This window comes from Penicillium angulare, assembly GCF_028827245.1.
Source record: "Penicillium angulare strain IBT 27051 chromosome Unknown utg000012l_segment0_segment0, whole genome shotgun sequence".
NCBI classification, from domain to species: Eukaryota; Fungi; Ascomycota; class Eurotiomycetes; order Eurotiales; family Aspergillaceae; genus Penicillium; species Penicillium angulare.
In genome coordinates this window covers 1,522,857-1,541,994 of record NW_026623171.1, presented here as the reverse complement: position 1 = coordinate 1,541,994, position 19,138 = coordinate 1,522,857, and the positions used below count along the sequence as shown (strand labels likewise).

General features: G+C 47.5%; 9 protein-coding genes across 9 annotated transcripts; 6 read left to right on the top strand and 3 right to left on the bottom strand.

The window, feature by feature from the left end:
- Positions 1-40: 40 nt before the first annotated feature.
- Positions 41-1,289, bottom strand: N7478_013232 (uncharacterized protein; the record flags this gene model as incomplete). Its single annotated transcript, XM_056929442.1, has 4 exons — positions 41-71; positions 141-769; positions 849-985; positions 1,184-1,289. The coding sequence occupies 4 exons, from the start codon at positions 1,287-1,289 to the stop codon at positions 41-43; spliced, it is 903 nt and encodes a 300-aa protein (XP_056772804.1).
- A 901-nt stretch (positions 1,290-2,190) lies between these two features.
- Positions 2,191-3,429, top strand: N7478_013231 (NADH:flavin oxidoreductase/NADH oxidase; the record flags this gene model as incomplete). The annotated part of the gene is made up of 1 exon (XM_056929441.1): positions 2,191-3,429. The coding sequence occupies one exon, from the start codon at positions 2,191-2,193 to the stop codon at positions 3,427-3,429; it is 1,239 nt and encodes a 412-aa protein (XP_056772803.1).
- A 293-nt stretch (positions 3,430-3,722) lies between these two features.
- N7478_013230 (translation initiation factor 2) lies at positions 3,723-6,633 on the top strand (the record flags this gene model as incomplete). The annotated part of the gene is made up of 3 exons (XM_056929440.1): positions 3,723-3,746; positions 3,802-6,421; positions 6,482-6,633. 3 exons carry the CDS (start codon positions 3,723-3,725, stop codon positions 6,631-6,633), a joined length of 2,796 nt encoding a protein of 931 aa, XP_056772802.1.
- Positions 6,634-6,853: 220 nt separating this feature from the next.
- On the bottom strand, positions 6,854-7,796 carry N7478_013229 (HNH endonuclease; the record flags this gene model as incomplete). Its single annotated transcript, XM_056929439.1, has 3 exons — positions 6,854-6,883; positions 6,949-7,548; positions 7,602-7,796. 3 exons carry the CDS (start codon positions 7,794-7,796, stop codon positions 6,854-6,856), a joined length of 825 nt encoding a protein of 274 aa, XP_056772801.1.
- A 212-nt stretch (positions 7,797-8,008) lies between these two features.
- Positions 8,009-8,796, top strand: N7478_013228 (haloacid dehalogenase, type II; the record flags this gene model as incomplete). Its single annotated transcript, XM_056929438.1, has 2 exons — positions 8,009-8,174; positions 8,246-8,796. 2 exons carry the CDS (start codon positions 8,009-8,011, stop codon positions 8,794-8,796), a joined length of 717 nt encoding a protein of 238 aa, XP_056772800.1.
- A 552-nt stretch (positions 8,797-9,348) lies between these two features.
- N7478_013227 (EI24 domain-containing protein) lies at positions 9,349-10,281 on the top strand (the record flags this gene model as incomplete). Its single annotated transcript, XM_056929437.1, has 3 exons — positions 9,349-9,399; positions 9,461-10,038; positions 10,104-10,281. The coding sequence occupies 3 exons, from the start codon at positions 9,349-9,351 to the stop codon at positions 10,279-10,281; spliced, it is 807 nt and encodes a 268-aa protein (XP_056772799.1).
- Positions 10,282-11,301: 1,020 nt separating this feature from the next.
- N7478_013226 (uncharacterized protein) lies at positions 11,302-13,539 on the top strand (the record flags this gene model as incomplete). Its single annotated transcript, XM_056929436.1, has 3 exons — positions 11,302-11,361; positions 11,429-13,066; positions 13,132-13,539. 3 exons carry the CDS (start codon positions 11,302-11,304, stop codon positions 13,537-13,539), a joined length of 2,106 nt encoding a protein of 701 aa, XP_056772798.1.
- A 1,290-nt stretch (positions 13,540-14,829) lies between these two features.
- N7478_013225 (uncharacterized protein) lies at positions 14,830-15,516 on the top strand (the record flags this gene model as incomplete). Its single annotated transcript, XM_056929435.1, has 1 exon — positions 14,830-15,516. One exon carries the CDS (start codon positions 14,830-14,832, stop codon positions 15,514-15,516), a length of 687 nt encoding a protein of 228 aa, XP_056772797.1.
- Positions 15,517-16,420: 904 nt separating this feature from the next.
- Positions 16,421-18,776, bottom strand: N7478_013224 (neutral/alkaline ceramidase; the record flags this gene model as incomplete). Its single annotated transcript, XM_056929434.1, has 2 exons — positions 16,421-18,506; positions 18,565-18,776. 2 exons carry the CDS (start codon positions 18,774-18,776, stop codon positions 16,421-16,423), a joined length of 2,298 nt encoding a protein of 765 aa, XP_056772796.1.
- Between the last annotated feature and the right edge of the window lie 362 nt (positions 18,777-19,138).

Below are 19,138 nucleotides of genomic sequence, written 5' to 3'. Positions count from 1 at the left end.
CCCAAATCAGAAAGCGCTTCAAGTTTGTCGTGACAAAAGTTTAACCGAGAGCCTTCATGGCAAGCTCGACACTAAGATTAAGTTAGCAAGGGATTTTCTCCAGGCCGATTCACGAGGATGGAGTAAAGAAGGAGACGTACACAACGAAAGTACCAGCTGAGACAGGCATAGCTCTCAGCAAAGTTGGGAAAATACCCTTCCAGAACCCACCGAGACCTTCAACAGCGTATGTCTTCTTAAAGCAGTCACGCATGCTGGAGAACTTCTGGTTTGCGCCGAAACCATCGGTCTGCATCTTACTCTTGATAACATCAAACGGATAGCTGGACAACCACAGAACCTCACCAGCAAGACCACCATAACCAGCAACCTTGACAGCGGAGATGTCTTCGCGCTTCATGTTGTTGCGCTGAGCATCCTTGTTCATCATGTACTCAAATGCCATGAACCAGGCACCGTAGGCCTGGGCCTCGCGCAGAATAGTCACTGCCTGTCCACGGTATAGACCACGCAGGGCACCTTGGTGCGCAGAGAGCTTCTTCACGCAATCAATAGGACCGTCGTATAGGCGTCCAGCGCCGTGGGGCTGAGCCTGCAGACGAATACGGACGTGCTCGATGGGACCAGATAGAACAGAGTTTGTGACACCGGCGAACGAACCGGCCATAAAGTATTGTCCATATGATAGAGATCCGTCGGCATATTTCTTCTTGTTAAGCTCCTCCAACTTGCGACGTGCCTGGTGGAACGCTCCGAATTGCACACTGACCTATTATTTCCAGGGTTTGGTTAGAAAGAGCGATCGAAGGAATGTGATAAAATTGCGATTGCAATTGGGGGGGGCTTACGCAAGCACCAATTCCGATCAAAGGTGTCAGGGTTCCCTTGTAGAAAGCTGCAGCTCCCTCATTCTTGAGGATCTTTGTTGCGGCTTCCGCCGCACTCTTGTACTGAGTGGTGGTTTGCAGGCGCACCTTGACAATGTCTAATGCGGGGTTAGAAAACTTCAATGCGGGGCGTGAAAGATTTACGGACCGAAAGGTTGACCTGGAAGAGCGCAGGAACATTAGCAAATAGACCTAAGCCGTAAAAACAGAGATTTGAAGCAATTGAACAAGAACAGGTAGACCGGGACGTTTCCCGGTGTTGCTCCGGAGCTCTTGTGCGGAGGTTGGTTGCATACCCAGGAGAACCTGTGCCATTCCACCGGCAGCACCAGCAGCCAAGTCCTTGACTGTGCGCAAGGGGTCGGCACCCTTCTGGATGTCTTCGAATGCCTCAGATTCCATTTTAGCGATTGATGTGGTGAAGTATAGGGTAAAGGAAGACAAGGGTTTCCCCAAAGTTATAATCAGGAACGAGGCCCGCTCTTATCGCGATGGCGCAATCCGGGCTCTGATTCGGTCGCATCGCCGACGGGAAACTTCACCGCTTGCACTTTCCTTCACGCTGTTCATCGGGGAATTCTGCCGTTTTTCCCACGCTAGCCCCTTCCCTTTTGGTATATATGTCTGGCCGCTTTTAATAATCTAAAATCTATTTTCTCTTGTTCGACTCCTGCGAGACGAGTAGTAAGTAGTGTACATTGAAATAAAGCATAAAATCCATATATTGGCAGATCTCAAACATATGACCGGCAGTGCAAACTTTTGCACCTGACAATTGTAAGCTCCTCGACGGCGTGCAGTACCTCTTTCATCACACAAACTTAGTCAAAAGAAGAGAACCTTTGCCCCAAATCTATCGACAACTTGAATTCTGATTAAACATGCACATATGGGCTCGTATATATATGATATATCTCATTAAGAACTTTAATGTGTAAGTTCATTCATAGTATGAGGACCTATAAGTTTCCAACCACACAAAGGTACACCATTGGGATCACCGTTTGGTTGGCCTTAAAGCATCCTTAGCTTCTTTTTCATAACCAATCACGACACCCCATCTACGACATACTCCTGCGGGGTTGAAATTCGTGATCAAGCGTTTGTGTCTGGATTATTAATGTATTTCATTTATAATCATATTTGGACTTAGTTCAAAGATGTAGAGTAGCGTATAATTCAGTCAAGTATCAAACAAAACAAGTACATCTACGTGGTTCCGTTATACAAACCTCCTCGCAGTCTATTACCATTAAACCAAACCACTATATCAAACATTCGCATCTTGCCTCTCAACTAAATTATGGTGGGAACACTTGTTATCGACAATGTCGCAGCCCAAGGGATCTCATACTATACACCAGCTCAAGAACCCCCGGCCGGCACTCAAGTCGAGGGATCAGTGAAAGTATTCACCCCAATCATTATTCGTGGAGTTACTCTTCCCAATCGACTTTTTCTAGCACCTCTTTGTCAGTATTCCGCGAAGGACGGCTATGCCAATGACTGGCATTTGACACACCTGGGTGGGATACTTCAACGCGGCCCAGGAATAGCTATCATGGAATCAACTGGCGTACAGAAAATAGGACGAATCACACCCCAGGATCTCGGCCTCTATGAAGACGGCCAGATTGAGCCGTTGAAACGCATTACCGAGTTTGCCCATGGCCAGGGTCAGAAAATTGCTATTCAGTTAGCCCATGCCGGTCGCAAAGCCAGTGCCGTCGCACCTTGGCTGAGCATCAACGCCATGGCCATTAAAGAAGTCGGCGGGTGGCCGGATGAGATTGTTGGCCCATCGGCAATCCCACACGAAGAAGGAATCAACAATGTTCCTAAGGCATTGACTCTGGAAGATATTCAAGTTCTGATCGGAGACTTTGCAGCGGCTGCGAAAAGAGCCGTCAAGGCCAATTTTGACGCAATCGAGATTCATTCCGCTCATGGATACCTACTCCACCAGTTTCTAAGCCCTATCAGCAACAGAAGAACCGATAAATATGGAGGCAGCTTTGAAAACAGAGTTCGGCTGTTGTTAGAAGTTTCTCGGGCAATTCGAGCTAGTATCCCAGAAACAATGCCTCTCTTTATCCGAATTAGCGCCACCGATTGGTTTGAGTTTGACGATAGCTTGCAGGAGGAATTTCCTGAAAGCTGGACCGTTGAACAGTCTAAAAATCTCGCTCTCCTCTTGGCTGAGCATGGCGTAGACTTGGTGGACGTTAGTTCTGGTGGAATTAATGCCAAATCTGCCATTGCAATTAAGCCAGGCCCTGCCTATCAAGTCCATTTGGCCCAGGAAATAAAAAAAGCAACTGGTGACAAGCTGCTGATAACTGCTGTTGGTGGAATCAAGACGGGCGCACTTGCAGAGGAGGTGGTGCAGTCTGGAATTGATGCGGTGCAAGCCGGACGCTGGTTTCAGCAGAATCCTGGCTTGGTTCGTGCCTTTGCCAATGAGCTTGGAGTAAAAGTGAAGATGGCAACACAGATTGACTGGAGTTTTGAGGGCCGTGGAAAAGGAAAAAAGAAGGATTGAAGAGATATTATGTGGACTTCAATAGTAAAGTGAGGCTCAGAGTATCTGCCAAATTCCATATTCAGTCAGCATAAATAGCCGTACTCGCTTTAGTTGAAATCAATGGCAGGTAGAATGAAGTTCAAGGTCACAGAATGAATATACTTTGGGTCCCACATCAAAGCGGCCAGACGGCCCACTCTAACAGACCCGCCAATCATATTGCTCTTATTGGCCGCTATGTGGATTACGTCAGCAAGCCATTAAGTTCTGCATTTGCAAGTTGCTGAACAGTAGAAGATACAAGACCAGCAATGCATAGACGAGCGGTCTTAAGGGTGAGTGGAATATAGCAGCAAGTCTGTAGTGCTTACGATCTAACATATCCCCTAGCTTCCACGCCGCGTCGAGCTGTGTTCGACCAGCGCCATCGCCTCAACCCCGATCTTTTCCTCTCAACGAACGTTCCAATCCTCCACAGCTCATCATATTTCAGAACCTGGAGACAATGGCAGCAATGACGGAGCTTCCAAACCATCGGCATTTGCGCCGAAGTTTGGGAATAGATGGGGTGGTAGTGCGCAGCGACCTATGGGTCTAAGTGCTGCGGAGCAAGCAATGCGCGACGCGTTGGTTGCTAAAAACACTCCTCCTCCCCCTCCTCCTCCGAAAGCGCCTACTTCCGAGAAATCAGACAACGAAAGTCATGGTATCCGAAGTCAGAGATGGGCCAAACGCTCCTATGCTGGTTCATCACCGAGAGATGAAAATAAGCGTGGTATAGAACGACCACGCCGACAGCACCCGAATACTCAGAAAGATACGGATTCTCCGTTTGATAAGCGGCCACCACCAACCCAAACCACCGAAGCTAAGCCGCTGCCGAAAAACTGGGTGTGTCAAAAGTGCAAACGGAATGTTTTCCCGAGGTTTACTACATGTCCATTCTGCAAAACCCCCGGGCCTAATGCGCCGCCCAAGCAAACGCGGCCTTCGCAGAGCGATACACCAAATCCGAATAAGTTCCGAGCATTAGGTCGATCAATCTTGGCTGAATCTGAAGGTGGCACAAAGGACAAACCTAAGAGGGAAAAGTCTGGACCGAAGGCTGAAAAGAAGAACGCCGACCAATGGTCTTGGGATATGTCGGCTCTAGATAAATTGGAAGTCGTGGAAGAAGCACAAGAACCGGTTCCACAGTCGCAGGCATCAAAAAAGCTCAAGCGTCGTGACGGTGGGAAGCATCGAGTATCTGAATCCAGCGAGCTTGATCAAGAGAATCGGGATCGACGACGTGAAGATCGCAAGCGCTCAAAGAAGGCTGCAAAGAGAGAAGCCGAAGCTGCTCCTCAACCTCTTTATCTTCCAGAATTTATCAGCGTGACCAATCTGGCTGATGTGATTGGTGTGCGACCGGGTCAATTTATCCAGCGCATGGAGGCCATGGGATTTGAAGATGTCGAGTATAACCATGTTTTAGATGCCGAGACTGCTGGTCTGGTCGCTGCCGAGTACAACTATGAAGCTCTCTTTGATACCGGGTCTGACGATATAAGAGCCGCCCCGGTACCGGAGGATGCTTCCAGTTTACCACCTCGGCCACCTGTGGTCACCATTATGGGTCATGTCGATCACGGCAAAACCACTATTTTGGACTGGCTGCGCAAATCCTCCGTCGCTGCCACTGAGCACGGCGGCATTACTCAACACATTGGTGCATTCTCCGTGGCGATGCCCTCGGGCAAGACAATTACTTTCTTGGATACCCCCGGCCATTCGGCATTTTTGGAGATGCGTCGCCGTGGTGCGGACGTCACTGACATTGTGGTGCTGGTAGTCGCTTCAGATGACAGTGTCAAGCCTCAGACAATTGAAGCTATTAAGCACGCAACACAAGCCAAGGTCCCAATCATCGTTGCCATCAGTAAGATCGACAAAGAGGGCCGCAACCCGGACCGAGTGAAGCAAGACCTGGCAGTCCACGGTGTTCACGTGGAAGACTATGGCGGCGATGTTCAGGCTATTGGAGTGAGTGGTAAGAGCGGCGAGGGCATGCTTGAGCTTGAAGAGGCTATTAGCGTCCAATCTGAGATGCTTGACCACCGCGCTGATACCAGCGGTAACGTGGAAGGATGGGTTCTCGAAGCGTCGACCAAGAGCTACGGAAGAGTTGCATCGGCTCTTATCCGCCGTGGCACACTGCGACCAGGCGATGTTATCGTTGCCGGCACTACTTGGGCTCGAGTCCGTACCTTGCGTAATGAGGCCGGTCTGGCTGTCAACGAAGCTACCCCTGGTATGCCAATTGAGATTGATGGATGGCGAGAGCAACCCGCTGCCGGAACAGAGATTCTGCAGGCAGAGGATGAGCAGAAAGCCAAGAGCGTTGTTGAGTACCGCCAGGACCGATCTGATACTGAGAAGCTCGGTCAAGATATGGCTGCCATCAACGAGGCACGACGAGAGCTCAATGAGAAGCGTAGACTGGAGGCATCCGAGTCTGATGAATCGGTAAATGAGGTTGCAGAGCCTACAGGTCCAAAGTCGGTAAACTATATCATAAAGGCCGACGTTGGTGGCTCCGCGGAGGCAGTCTTGAACTCGATTGCTGCAGTTGGCAACAATGAGGTTTATGCCAATATTCTTCGCTCTGGAGTTGGCCCTGTGACAGAGTTTGACATAGAGCACGCTGCCGCTGCCAACGGAAGGATCATTTCCTTCAACATGCCCATCGAGCCTGGCATGGCTCGTATGGCGGAACAAGAGAATGTGACGATTTTGGATCACAACATCATCTACAAACTCATCGATCACGTCAAGGAAGATCTCAGTCAATACCTTGCGCCCACAATCACCCAAAGAGTGACGGGTGAGGCCGAAATTGGCCAAATTTTCGAGATCACCGTTAAGGGTCGCGAGAAGGTCTCCATTGCGGGTTGTCGTGTACGCAACGGTACCGTCAACAAAGCTCGACAGGTCAGAGTCCTTCGAGGCAACGATGTTATCTATACTGGTAAGTATTTAATGACAACGCTCTATGTACTGCACGATCAATCTTGCTAACTTGCACTAGGATCAATGACCTCGCTCAAGAATGTCAAGAAGGACGTTACTGAGATGCGCAAAGACACCGAATGCGGTATTGGCTTCGAAGACTGGTCTGAATTTGCCATCGGCGACCACGTTCAGTGCTACGAAGAGATCCATGAAAAGCGTTTTTTATAAGATCTTAACCGAATCGGCCCCAAGTGACCAACTGTATTTTTAGATTTGATTTCTCCCCGACGACATTTTTGGTCATCTATCTCATGTACAATATCTGTATACTTTCCCGGCATATTTTTTGCATATTGATCAGGCGTTATTGGACAGCCATTGCTGTACATAACCTGGCAAACCAATCACAAGGTCATTTAGTCCAAAACTTCAATCAATACACCTCATCTCAACGATATACCTCGGGTAATGGCTCAGTCTTTTATACAGAAGAAAGTGAAATCACGGATATAAAGCCGCGCGCTATCTTGCCTTCCATCTTACCCTGCTAACCCATTTCGCCCAGTCCTGGACATCCGCCCTCTCCATAATCCTCTCTACAGTGAACCACTCTCTGGCTAATTCCTCATTACTTGCCATCCGATGCACAAAACTATGACAAGCCCGGCAAAGCCATGCAACGCTATTCAACATCCACTCATCATGCCATCCCTTCTTAATGACCTTGGCATGCACACCTCGAGGAATCAAATGGTGATACGATAGGGGAATCCAGTCCCGCTCGCAAATTTCGCATGCATCTGCCCGAGTTGCTGACCACTCTGGAGGACCACTCGTAACGCTGGAAACATACTCAGATAGCACAGGTGATATGAAATCGGGGAAATCAGTAGGTTCAGGAATAAGACCGTAGACAGACAATGTCTCTGTAACGTCGACGGGGGTTATTGTGCAGATCGAATCAAGAACAGACCGATCGAGAGGTGCGTCTTTCTCGATCGGGATATAGATATTTGAAAGGTTGGGATCATGTTGAATTCCGGCGTACGAGAGTATTCGTAGATCTTCTGGGAATGAGGTAAATGTTTCGGATGCGATAAACTGGCGTGATGTTAGACCTGGCATAGTTTCTCGTTTATGCGACTAAATATGTAGCTGCATGTGTAGTAGTAGGCATATGCCTATATGAAACGTACATCAATAAACTCAGCCAGCTCCTCCGGGTTAGCTCGTTCGGCGTGAACTACCTCCGAGCTCACCACGGTGCTGCTTTGTTTGCGCCCGCCGCGCTTGACTTTGGTTCGTCGCTTGGTTTTTGGCTTCTCAGAGCGAGCGACAATCGCACTGGAAAGACATTCTCGAAAGATGGAGTAATTTTCATGAGATGTCATTGATCACACGTGCATGTCCTGCTCAAATACTCCGACCGTTAGATTATGTTGCGTGAAGCAAGTTATGCCCCACGTACCTCGGGTTGCGTCAACTGAAGATTGACATCATCTCCGAACTCCGCATTTGAGGACTCATCAACACCTACTTGGGGAATTATCAGCCACGCCAGAGCACCGTTAATTCAAACTCGATTAGTATCTCATGCCTCAATATGGCGGACAAAATTATCGTGGCTTTTGATATGTATGGCACCTTGTTGTCCACCGATTCCATTTCCAAACAATTGGAGATATATCTTGGCTCGGACGCAGCACCATCTATTGCGACACTCTGGCGTCGTTATCAACTGGAATATACATGGAGACTCAACAGCATGGGTGAGTACACAAGGAGCTGTCATAACCCTGGCTACAGGACATGTCTAACGATATTTATTTGATTCATCCAGAACAATATGAAGATTTTGCAGCTGTAACGCGAAATTCACTACGCCATGCCTTAAATGAGTCGGGCCAACAATTAAAAGACACCGAGATCGAATCTTTAATCAAAGCATACGATAGTCTACACACATTTCCAGACGTAGGTCCGGCGCTAAACAGAATTGCTAATAACTCGAGCATTCGAGCCGTGATATTCTCAAATGGAACCAAAGATATGATCTCAAACTCGGTCTTGCGCTCCGCAGATTTGTCTAAGCACGCAAGTATATTCTCTGATCTGGTCACTGTGGACGAGATTAGGAAGTATAAGCCCTCACCCATTACCTACCAGCACGTTGCAAAGAAGGTTGGTAAGGAATTATCTCAAATGGGCGAAATATGGCTTGTCAGCTCGAACCCATTTGATATAGTTGGGGCGCGGACTGCTGGGATGAATGCAATTTGGGTCGACCGAGCTGCGAGGGGGTGGCAGGATGCTGCATGTCCTGGTATAGAGCCTACGGCGATTGTACACAGCTTGGAGCAGATCGTGACGAAGATCAATAGCAAGCACTAAGGGACGAGAGTGGTCGGCGAGACTTATGGCGGAAAGGTACTAGGATTTGAAATCTCTGGAGTATTTATGATAGTCTGGTTAATAATGCAAGCTTTAAATTGTTTGTTCATGGACTCTGGAAATTGTTTGAAAAATATTTTGTATTTGTTTTGGAGTCAAAAAGAACGAGAGATGGTTGTTAAAAGGGGGATGTACAGCTGATATGTATTTCCAAATGCTCCACGTAGAAAGAAGAATTCGGGGTAAGCCAGCAGAGTCAGTCTATCCTCCCATTTCCCCTCGAAGAACCCATTGCGAGGTGGATTCTAGAGTGAATAGGGAGGACGTTCAGTTTATGTGGAAGAGAAAAGAGAAAAGCGCCGAGAGAAAAAATTTCTCGAACATATAGCAGCGCTGACTAATCTCACACCACGTGATATTGTTATCGATAAGGATCCATAACTGGAGAAACCAACAAATTCCAGGTTTGGTTGCGACGGGTCCACAAGCTTCACCAGCTTCACCATCTAATTAATTCTCGCTCCTATCCCAAGCTGTCGACGATCCTGGATCATGGCGCCGCGATGGGATCCAACCAGGGCCGCATGGCTGTATCCTCTACGGGTATGTCAAAGGAAACATCTGCATAGAAAACATCCCTTACTGAAGTACTGACCTCAACTAGGGAATCCACTATTTTGCAACCCATCGCTTCCTCTGGCCCTTATTTAAAGCTCGCCTTGTGCCAATCGTCCTACTCTCTTCCTTCGTATACTTCCTTCTCTTCTTTTTTACATATCTCCCACAGGTGGCCTTTTTGGCTATCTTCCAAGGAGCCGGAGCATGGGTGAACGGAGCATTCCTGGTACTTGGTGAAGGAGCCGTCGTCGTGTCAACGTTGTTTGAGGCGTTCTTCGTTGATGAGACGTTAGTTGATATATTTGACTCGGTGTTGGTGAATGAAGGGCAAGAGCAACTGGTGCTCGCTTCGCGGGTTATTTACCCCGAAGCCGGCAGCCCGACCAGCCGTCTGGGCACCCCGACAACCAATGCTGTTTATGCCCCATTTTCACTGCGGCAAATCTTGGAGTTTATTCTTTTATTGCCCCTGAACTTTATTCCGGTGGCTGGAACACCCATGTTCCTTTTGTTGACTGGTTATCGGGCTGGACCCTTCCACCATTGGCGATACTTCCAGCTTCTGGATTTCACCAAGCAGGAGAGGAAAGCTAGTGTGGGCCGGCGACAGTTACAGTATACTACGTATGTGGTACCCATGAACATCTATGAGAAACCTTCTAATAACTGTCTTGACTAACTTTCTTTAGGTTCGGGACTGTTGCCTTAATTCTGCAGCTAATCCCTCCATTTTCTATGCTTTTCTTGATGACTACGGCCAGTGGTGCCGCTTTGTGGGCAACTGAGTTGGAAAAAAAGCGACAGCTTGCAAACCAAAGGCCTACCCGGCTGGGTGATGCGTATCATGATGATGATTTCACGGTTTAATAATTTGTATGACGAGGTAAGAACAAGAATACAATCTACAGCTCTAGCAGGATATCTTGAGATCATTGATTCCAATGTAGACTAGTTGCGGTTAGTGCCGGCTTAGTGATAGAGGAAGGAACTCCTAATGTTCACGAGTATTACACAGATTTTAATTAAGTAGTGAATATAATATTGAGGTTCAAGATGAGATATCATCTAATGTGTTGATTTCTTGATTTGTGATTTAAGTATAAGCTGATCTACAGTAGTAAAAGGTATTTTTAAATCCTAATCGTATGATATAAAATCTTGGAAATGTCTTTTTACTCCTTTTTGGTTTTGGTATTTTCTCTTGTTCAATTAAACGCCTTCATTGGGAACCCCACCCCGAGTACAAACACCAATAGTAAATCAATTCTGACTAGGTGACTATGGATGACTCGTTTCATAAGTCATTCCATGCCAGTTCCCTTTCTCCGTATACATTATTTAAGCTTCCCCGACTACGTGCTTCACGTGATCATCCCCTGGCACCACCGAGGCAAGTGTGCACGGCCCCGTTTCCGCTGTTTCCTCCCGAATGGGTTTCTGCCGAGCAAGTGTGCTTAATATTATCAAAATTCGAAGAAAAGTCTGAAAATATACTTTCGAATCATGGGCTTGTTGGAAATGTCAACATCCCCGAAGTTGCAATTGCCCTAATCAGCTAGGCCCTCCGTCTGTGGATGCCTACCGGAGTGTGCGACTCAATTAGTTTCATTGCCTGGGAACGGCATCATCCATAAAAGGGTCCTGCACGACAATAGTAACTCGTGGTACATCGACAGAGAGTTTCGAGCCAGTTAGTGGATTCCAACTGCCACGCGATCTCGCATAATAGCTCCCGGACTGTTCACGAAGTGGGTCAAGGGACCCCCCGCAGTGTCTGCAAGTACCGGACTTTTTACATCGATGAAGTTTATGTGCCTACGTACATGATCATGATCTGATTCCTCTGTCTATGCGCGTGGTGTTTAGGCCAAGTTACTTTGCTCACGGATGGATGCCAAAACTAGGCTGCGCAAGGCGTGCGATGCCTGCAGCATCCGTAAGGTGAAGGTTGGTACTCTCTTTCTCTCTCCGTGGAAAACGTCCGGTAGCCGTGAACTAAAATCCCCATGCGAAGTGTGATGCTAGCGGCCCGCCTTGCCGGTCATGTGCTGGCTTGGACATCCCTTGTACTTACGAACGACCAAGTAGACGTCGTGGGCCTCCAAATCGCCATGCGGAAGCCTTGAAGAAGCAAAAGCTCGAGGCACCACCTGATGCCTCACCGGCTAGTTTAAGTGACGTCCCGTCGGTGTCAACGCCCCAAGCTTCAACGCCCACAGCGCCTCAATTACCGCCTCCATATTTCCCAACCTCTGCTGAGGCAATATGCTCACTCCACACAGTGCAATTGTTGATTGATGATTTCTTCACATACATCCACCCCTTGGTTCCAATTCCTCATGAACCAACTTTTCGAGCGGCTTTTGAGCGCCGAGAAGATACTACCAGTGGCACCTTCCTCGCTCTACTCGCTTCCATGATTGGTTTTCTCGTTGCCTCTTTCCCCCGGCGACCCAAATTACGACTAAACACCGAAGCCGAGCGTTTCGCGTTTCCGAACTCGATTGCTCTAGTAAAAAGATGCCATGATGTTGCAACCCAGGCTCGGGGTACTGGATACCTCGACCGAAATGCAACAGTGTATGATGCAGCAATTAGCTATTTCCTGGGCGTCTGTGCTGGTTACGTGTATAGCATGCGTCGGTGTCGCCTTTACTTAGCAGAATGTCGGACTATGCTACAAGTTTACGACTTATGCCGCTCTCCTACCAATAATCCCCGCATCTCATCTTTGAATGCCACCAGTCCAGTTTCGAATGCGTCAGCCATGTCTGCAGATCAATCCCCAAAAAGCCTCACAGATAACCAGCAATGGGATTTAATCTCCCAGGAACTTGGCCGTCGTCTTTTTTACGTCTGCTTAGTTGGATATCAGTCGCTGCTTCAGCTTGGCTCATCTGACATCAAGATGCATGTGGCCCCGGAGACCCCGACAGATCGCTACCCCCCTTTCCCACTCGAGGTTGACGACGAGTTCCTCTTCCCCACATTTTCCAACCAGCAACCCACAGATCGAGTATCTCGTCTCGTTGGATTTAATGCAAACATACGCGTCTACAGTTCATATAATACGTTGCTGGCCTGGGAGACTGCCTTTGGCAGCGGCCAGATATTCAACTGGGAACACCAGCGTTCAAGCCTTTGGGATTGTCTTCAAAAAGTCAAGTCCGCTCTGTTCGAAGTTCCCGTTGAGTTATCGCTCTTTCACCCAAAACAGGCACCTCCTAGATTCTCCGGGATCGGCGAAGATGGTTCCGTTTTTAATTTTCCAGATGACCATATCAACCAGGAGAAGCGAGCCATACAATACGAGATTCAAAAAGCCAATATTTATGCCAGTCAATTGTGCACTCGGTCTTGGCTCGTCGAAAAATACTGGAATCTATTTGAAGCCTACGCTAGGCATGGCGACCCCGCCAGCCTAAATACCATCAACACAGCACCAAACATTAAAAATGAAGGCTCTTCAGATACACAGCCCGAATCTACATCGAAAACGCCCTCTGAGGTATCATCACAGTCTGTCGCACACGCACAGACAGACTACATCGGTCGTATGATGGCTCAAGAGCGAAAGCTAGTAATCAAAGATTTGTTCGTGCTCCTACGAACCGTCAATGAACTCAACATGGAGCCAAATGGCGCTAGTATCGTATGTTCATCTTCCTCGTGTTTCACCCTACCCCTCGTTGAAATATTAAGCTCACATCAAAATAGACAGGCAAAATTCGCCAAGTGGCATCCACCCTCCTCAATACACCCTACTACTCCAAATTTAATATCCCATCATCAGGCTCGACCCCAGCCGCTGACCCTTTCACAAAAGAATCATCAATCAACGCTATCAATGCTCACACATCATCTGGTCTTCATGTACTCACTACCGCCGAAGCTGAATCTTACCTCCACGCTTTCATCGATACACTACTTCGCCTTGAAGGCTACTCCTATGCGACCACAGATCCCGGAAGCGCGACCGAGAGTGTCAGTCCACAAGCCAACGGTCGTGCAATGAGCTACTTAAGCGATTACGAGAGAGACCAAGAAGAACTAAGCCAGTGGGCTAGTTTGAAGGAGTACCAGCAGAAATTTGCCGAGGCAGGAGGTGTCTTATCTGAACTGTGATGAATGTACATATGAATGAAAACAAGAATTTGCTCTATCTATCATTTTTACTCTGTAGTCCGTGTATTTGAATTACTTGTACTAAAACTGTTGGAAGGGAGCGGAGACCAATCAAAGCTACCTCAATAACAATTTGTAGTATGCGTGAGGGGGCTATAATGCAACAACACGACAGTTCCCATAACAGATGATTAAAAAGCAATATGACCACCCAATGAGTGAAACATCAAAAGACTACCAAAAAAGAACAAGAAATTGAGATTATAACAGGGCCTCTTCTTCGACTCATCATTCAACCAAGAGTGAACGTATCAAAGCCCAACACTTCTGAAGTTTAGAACCTTGGTCACTGTGGCTGTGTCTGTCACTGTTTCCTGGGCTGTCAGCGTTTCTATCACTACCACATATTTTGAATCATTCACAGTCGCTATCATAGAATTGGACGTTGTAACACTCACAACTTAAAATTTTGATGGATCCACCGGAACAACAGTCAACACATCCTCGCCATCATCCGACACAGATACGGTTTTAGTGCTCGTGAAAACCACTACAGATATAGAAGTCACTAGATCCGTAGATGTGTGAGTGACTGTCTCAGTCTTCAATGATGTAGAGGTCTGGACAACCATTGAGGTTTGCAGAACTGTAGAAGTGCGCGTCGCAATTGAAGTTTCCACAGTAGTTGAGGTTTCTACTATAGTAGATGTATGGAAAATAATATGGGTCACAGTCAAAGTAGACGTAGCCTCAGCTTGCGAGGAAGAGATTGTAGGCGAAGGCATAGGCGTAGAACTCTGGATATCATTCAATGTCTGCACAGTAGTGGACGTCTGTAAAACTACAGACGTGATTATGGACGTAGTCTCAACCTGGACAGGCGCAGAAGTAGTAGACGTGGAGCTTGCCTCGGTGACTGCTTCGGAGCTGCTAGTAACTTCTGTAAGGGAGGTCTCACCCAGTATTGAAGTTGCGATGGGCACGACGGAATCGATGATGATGTATGTGACTGGGGGCTCGGTAATGGTACTGGCAGGTTCCGTTTGGGTAACAGTGATTGGAGTATCGGAACCATTGACTTTAACGGTAGATGCGGGCGCTGTCACTGTGTGCTGTATAGTCTTCGTTGAATGAATGGTAATCGTCTCCTCGATAGTGCTATCGGTTGTGGTTGGAAGACTTGTTAAAGTGGGCGTAGAGCTTGAGCTCGAAAGGGTAATTGTTGTATATGGCGTTGACTGTCCTGCAGAATACAGTTCTTCAATTGACCCTGTGACATAATATTCGCTAATGAAAGATGATTCCGATGAAGCTTGTGAAGTTGGGGTTTGGGTTGATGTTGACTTTGTCGTCGTTGTTGTAATTATCTTGTCGCCTGAATCCGTCTTCGAAGAAAATTTGGTGGTTGTAGCTAAGTTCAGCTCTGAAGTGGACTTGATATTTGAACTTGAAGCTGTGACTTTATCACGAACGAAAGATCTGGATTTCCTGGTAGTTGTTGTGATAATTGTTGCAGTGTTGAGCATTTTAGCACTGGTTTTTGTTGTTGTGATAAAGAAGTTTTCCGAAGATGACGTTGAAATAATAGATTGCACGCTATTTGTTTCAACCGCAAGCGCATTGTCTCCCGATTCGGACAAGTATACCATGACCGGACTTTCAACTTGTCGGTTAATTGGAGAGGCTGCATTCTTTGGCACGGAAGGTGAAAAGGTCGCGCTTTTGGATGAAAAGACGGTACGGGATGTAGAAGGCTCCTTGAGTTTGGATGTGGTAGAAATGATGGAAGGAGAAGAAGTCTCGACGTTTCTTGCTGGAGGCGTGCTCTGGCTCTGCCACCAAAAGATCGTGGTCGTAGTCGTTTCAGATGGTATGTCACTCGAACCAGGCAAAACTGAGGTTTCAGACTCCGTAGTGGGATCTTTTTTGTCAGAAGTCGAGATAGTTAAAGAGGTGGTCGCCAAGAAAGATAGGTAGGACGTCGGGTTCAAAGTCAAAGAAGCTGAAGGAGTACTAGAGCGAGAGATAGGACCAGCCGAGCATGCGCCTGCAAATACCAGTAGAAACAAGAAGCGAATGAGCTGCATCTTACCGGTGATCTATGCTGAGATTGAATGAAACGATACTGTTGATCTTCCACGCCGTTGGTTTGGATGTATATCAGTCTTCCAAGGTTTGCAAGATAGAATGGAACTCGGAAAATAAAAGAGTTCGGTAAAAGAATGAAATTTGACCAGCAAATAGGCAGCGAATTCGAGAAATGAGAGTGTCTACTGCCTGGCTGATGAGTAGAATCCCATGGCGCCCAGAGTAGGCAGGAGGCTGAAAGAGAGACTTGTGAATTATATATGAAGGCAAGAAACGGACTAAGAAAAATTAGAGAAAGGAGCGGTATAGAATCCAAAGAAAGAACTAAAAAGAAACGAATGATTCATGAAAGACGCTCAAGGTATTGGGCCGACATGTTATACTATGGCTTGTTTTAATCATTTTCTGGCCTAGGTCTATTGCCATGGAAAATAGCCCAAACCCCATGAGATTCCAGATCGCTCGGGTCCCTGGGACTTTTGTGGGACCTGGCAGCCTGAAATAGAATAAAACATGGAGCTGGGCGCTTATAAGAAACCTCTACAAAAGATTTCTTTGTTGCTGCTGCAGTAAACGCCCGGAGTCTGAGATCCGATTCCGTGATTGGTTACTAGTGGTATCCACATTTGAGCTATAGCTGGACCAATGCTCTGATTGGCAGATAGGAACTAAATAAAGTCTTCGTTTCGTTTCACCGGCAGTTGTCAAATATTAGGATTAAAAAATCTCGTGGTCCTCGTTTCACATATACGCCACTCGGGGAGACTCTTGACCCAGCGAAACACCGTCCTTTTTAGGACGCAGCCACCGTGAAGCTCCCCCCGATACCTTCAAAGGATGAAATATGCCCGAAGGCATTCTTTGAGTCGCCATAATAATGCATACGATATGTTCCACCTTGTAAGGGGTTGGGGTCATCCACACTGTAGAAACTATCCTCGATCGTCCACTGGAGCGTGACGTCGCTATATCCGAGGATTTCATTGGTTCGTTCCCATAGAAAGACAAGGTTCCAGTCCCGATCGTCACGAACGACTGTCCATTCGCCAGAACTGATGTCTTGTTTTTCAATAGCTGCATAAGTAGATTCTTGGTGGAGATTATTTCTGGGGTTGGCGCCCACAAAGGTCGTATTAACGGTATCCCCGGGACCGTATGTTTTGTTGCTAGGGTTAGAAATTACATCCCCGAACGACTTGCCAATGGGTGAATTGTCATAGACAACCCCGGTAATAAAGCTAAGTGAGTTATTGGTATTGACGGGCGGGCTGGGCCCAGAAGGGATGGCGGGAAGGCTAGCAATATCCTGGGCGCTACCAAGGTATGGTAGGTAGGTCAGTGTAAGGTTGATGTATGCCGCAAGTTCATTTGGCCCGTATAGAGTTGATGCTCCTTCATAGCGCTGCACGCTGTATTCTTCTTCCGTTGCAACATAGTGAGCATAGCTGTTTGAGGGGGCTCCCAGAACTACCTGAGGGTCAGAAATCCCAAGAGTGTCTTGGACACCCTTTGCGATGGCCTCTTTCCAGCGTCGACCTGACATAGTCGTTGCCTCACTAGTGGAGATAATTATGAACAGTTGCCCCACTCGGAGAACCTGGATATCCACAATGTCTGGGGCCCATGCGTATGGTAATGTCAATGTACCAACATCTAAAAGAATATCTTTGGCTCCTTGACACTCCTGCTGCTCCTCACTAGGTTGATGAATGAAAGCCCGAGCAACTTTCCACAGCGGATTATTAGTAGCTGGACCGCTCGCATTTTGCGTAAAGTCAAATGCACCTGGCCCATCTGTAGTTCCAGCAGCAAACGAGTATCCCAGTGCCGCAGGGCATGTCTTCAATGTACTGCCGTTAAACGGAGACGGGAAGGTGTAGCCATTCAAATCTTTGAAAACGTGAAAGGACCTCACATCCGAGCCGCCAGTGATGGTAGTGGCGTTGGAACTCATCTGTTCATACAGTGATTTAGCCGCCGAATATTGGCGTCGGCCGATTTCGAAGCAGCTCTTAGCGCCGTTGTCCTTGACCCGAAAGAAAGGACCCCTGCCATGGCAATCCTCGTTCGTACCACCACAGGTGCTGTCTTTATATGTGCATATTTTTCCTGAGCCATCCTCGCACCACGCGCCCAAAATGTTGGGACTTGTGTCTCCAACATTGGACTGAGAGAATCCTATGACAGCATCTTCTGCAAATCTAGAGTCGCCATCGATACTTCGCTCGAAGAGATAAGCAGCGACTCCTTTGTTGTCTCCAGTAACCAAGGTGTTGTTGTTATACATGGATGTTCCATGAACAGGGAACCATGTCAGGATAGCAGTAGTCTTGTTGTCGGACTCGCGGTCAAAGCGAAGAAGCGTCATTGTCTTGTCCACATTAGCCGAATAGCGAGCCTTCTCTTCCTCGGGGTTATTATCATAGGAGTATGGGCTGCGGTTAATATTGGCATCTTCAATCCCAATAGACCCAAATGACAAACTTCCGGGCGTGAGATTTTCATGCGCACGTTGAATGGATAGAACCGCCCCGTCGACGATTGCCTGGTAGCTCTGCTTGTCGAACCCCTTGGTCGGAATTTGAGGAAGCAGGTAGTTCATCCAGGCGCCGGGCCCAGAATGGGAGTGAGTTCCCGTTAGGGCGATGTTGTGCTCACCGTAGCGAGAATATTTGCTGCCGAGTGCTGCAAGACCCTGTAAAACTCCATGTCGCACAGCAGTATCACCGGCGAGCGTATCGAGAACAAGGTAAACAAGGGTGTCATCAGGTTTATTCGGGTCTGCAAAAATAAATGCGCGCGAGTAAATCCTCTGTCTTAGGCCTGTTCCCAATTGATTAAGGCTAGCATAGCCATTGAAGTCGACCTCGACTACTGGTCTGGACACTTGATTAATATAAAGACCCTTAGATAAAACCAAAAAGCAAGACACTGTACCCAGTTACATCGGCTTTTCCAGCACCCACCAGAAACCGATTATTATTATTACTATTTTGCGTAGCACTAGCTCTGCCTTTCCAGTGATTGAAGCTTTGCGTGAAGGCTGAGGTGGAGATCTGGCCAGTATGTTGTACCATAGCAATAAGCTGAAGGAAGACCAGTAAAGTCAGGGCAACCGCAAAAACGGCGGCACCAAGCCGAAGATTCATTGTGATTTGTGAAGATCAAAAATTTAGGCTGAGAAATATTTGCAAATGATGACGATAGGGTTGACTCTGTTATGAGAGTGCAGGAGTTGTTGGACCCACGGGGGTATTTAAGCAGCAGCTAGACGGACGCAGGGTCCATGATAAGACAGGAAATCGGTCCGTTGAAGATCTTTCCCTCAAGAAGGCTAAGCATTCAGGAGGGTCGCATTCTGGGTAAGCGATGTGGACGTGTGATGGACAAGGAACCTGCAGGGTTGGGATCGCAATGTACCTATCCCTGCCAAAGCCCGAACGGGAAAGGACCTTCCATTTCCCCGCACGGAGATATAGATGCGCCCGATCGTACAAGTAATGCATATGTA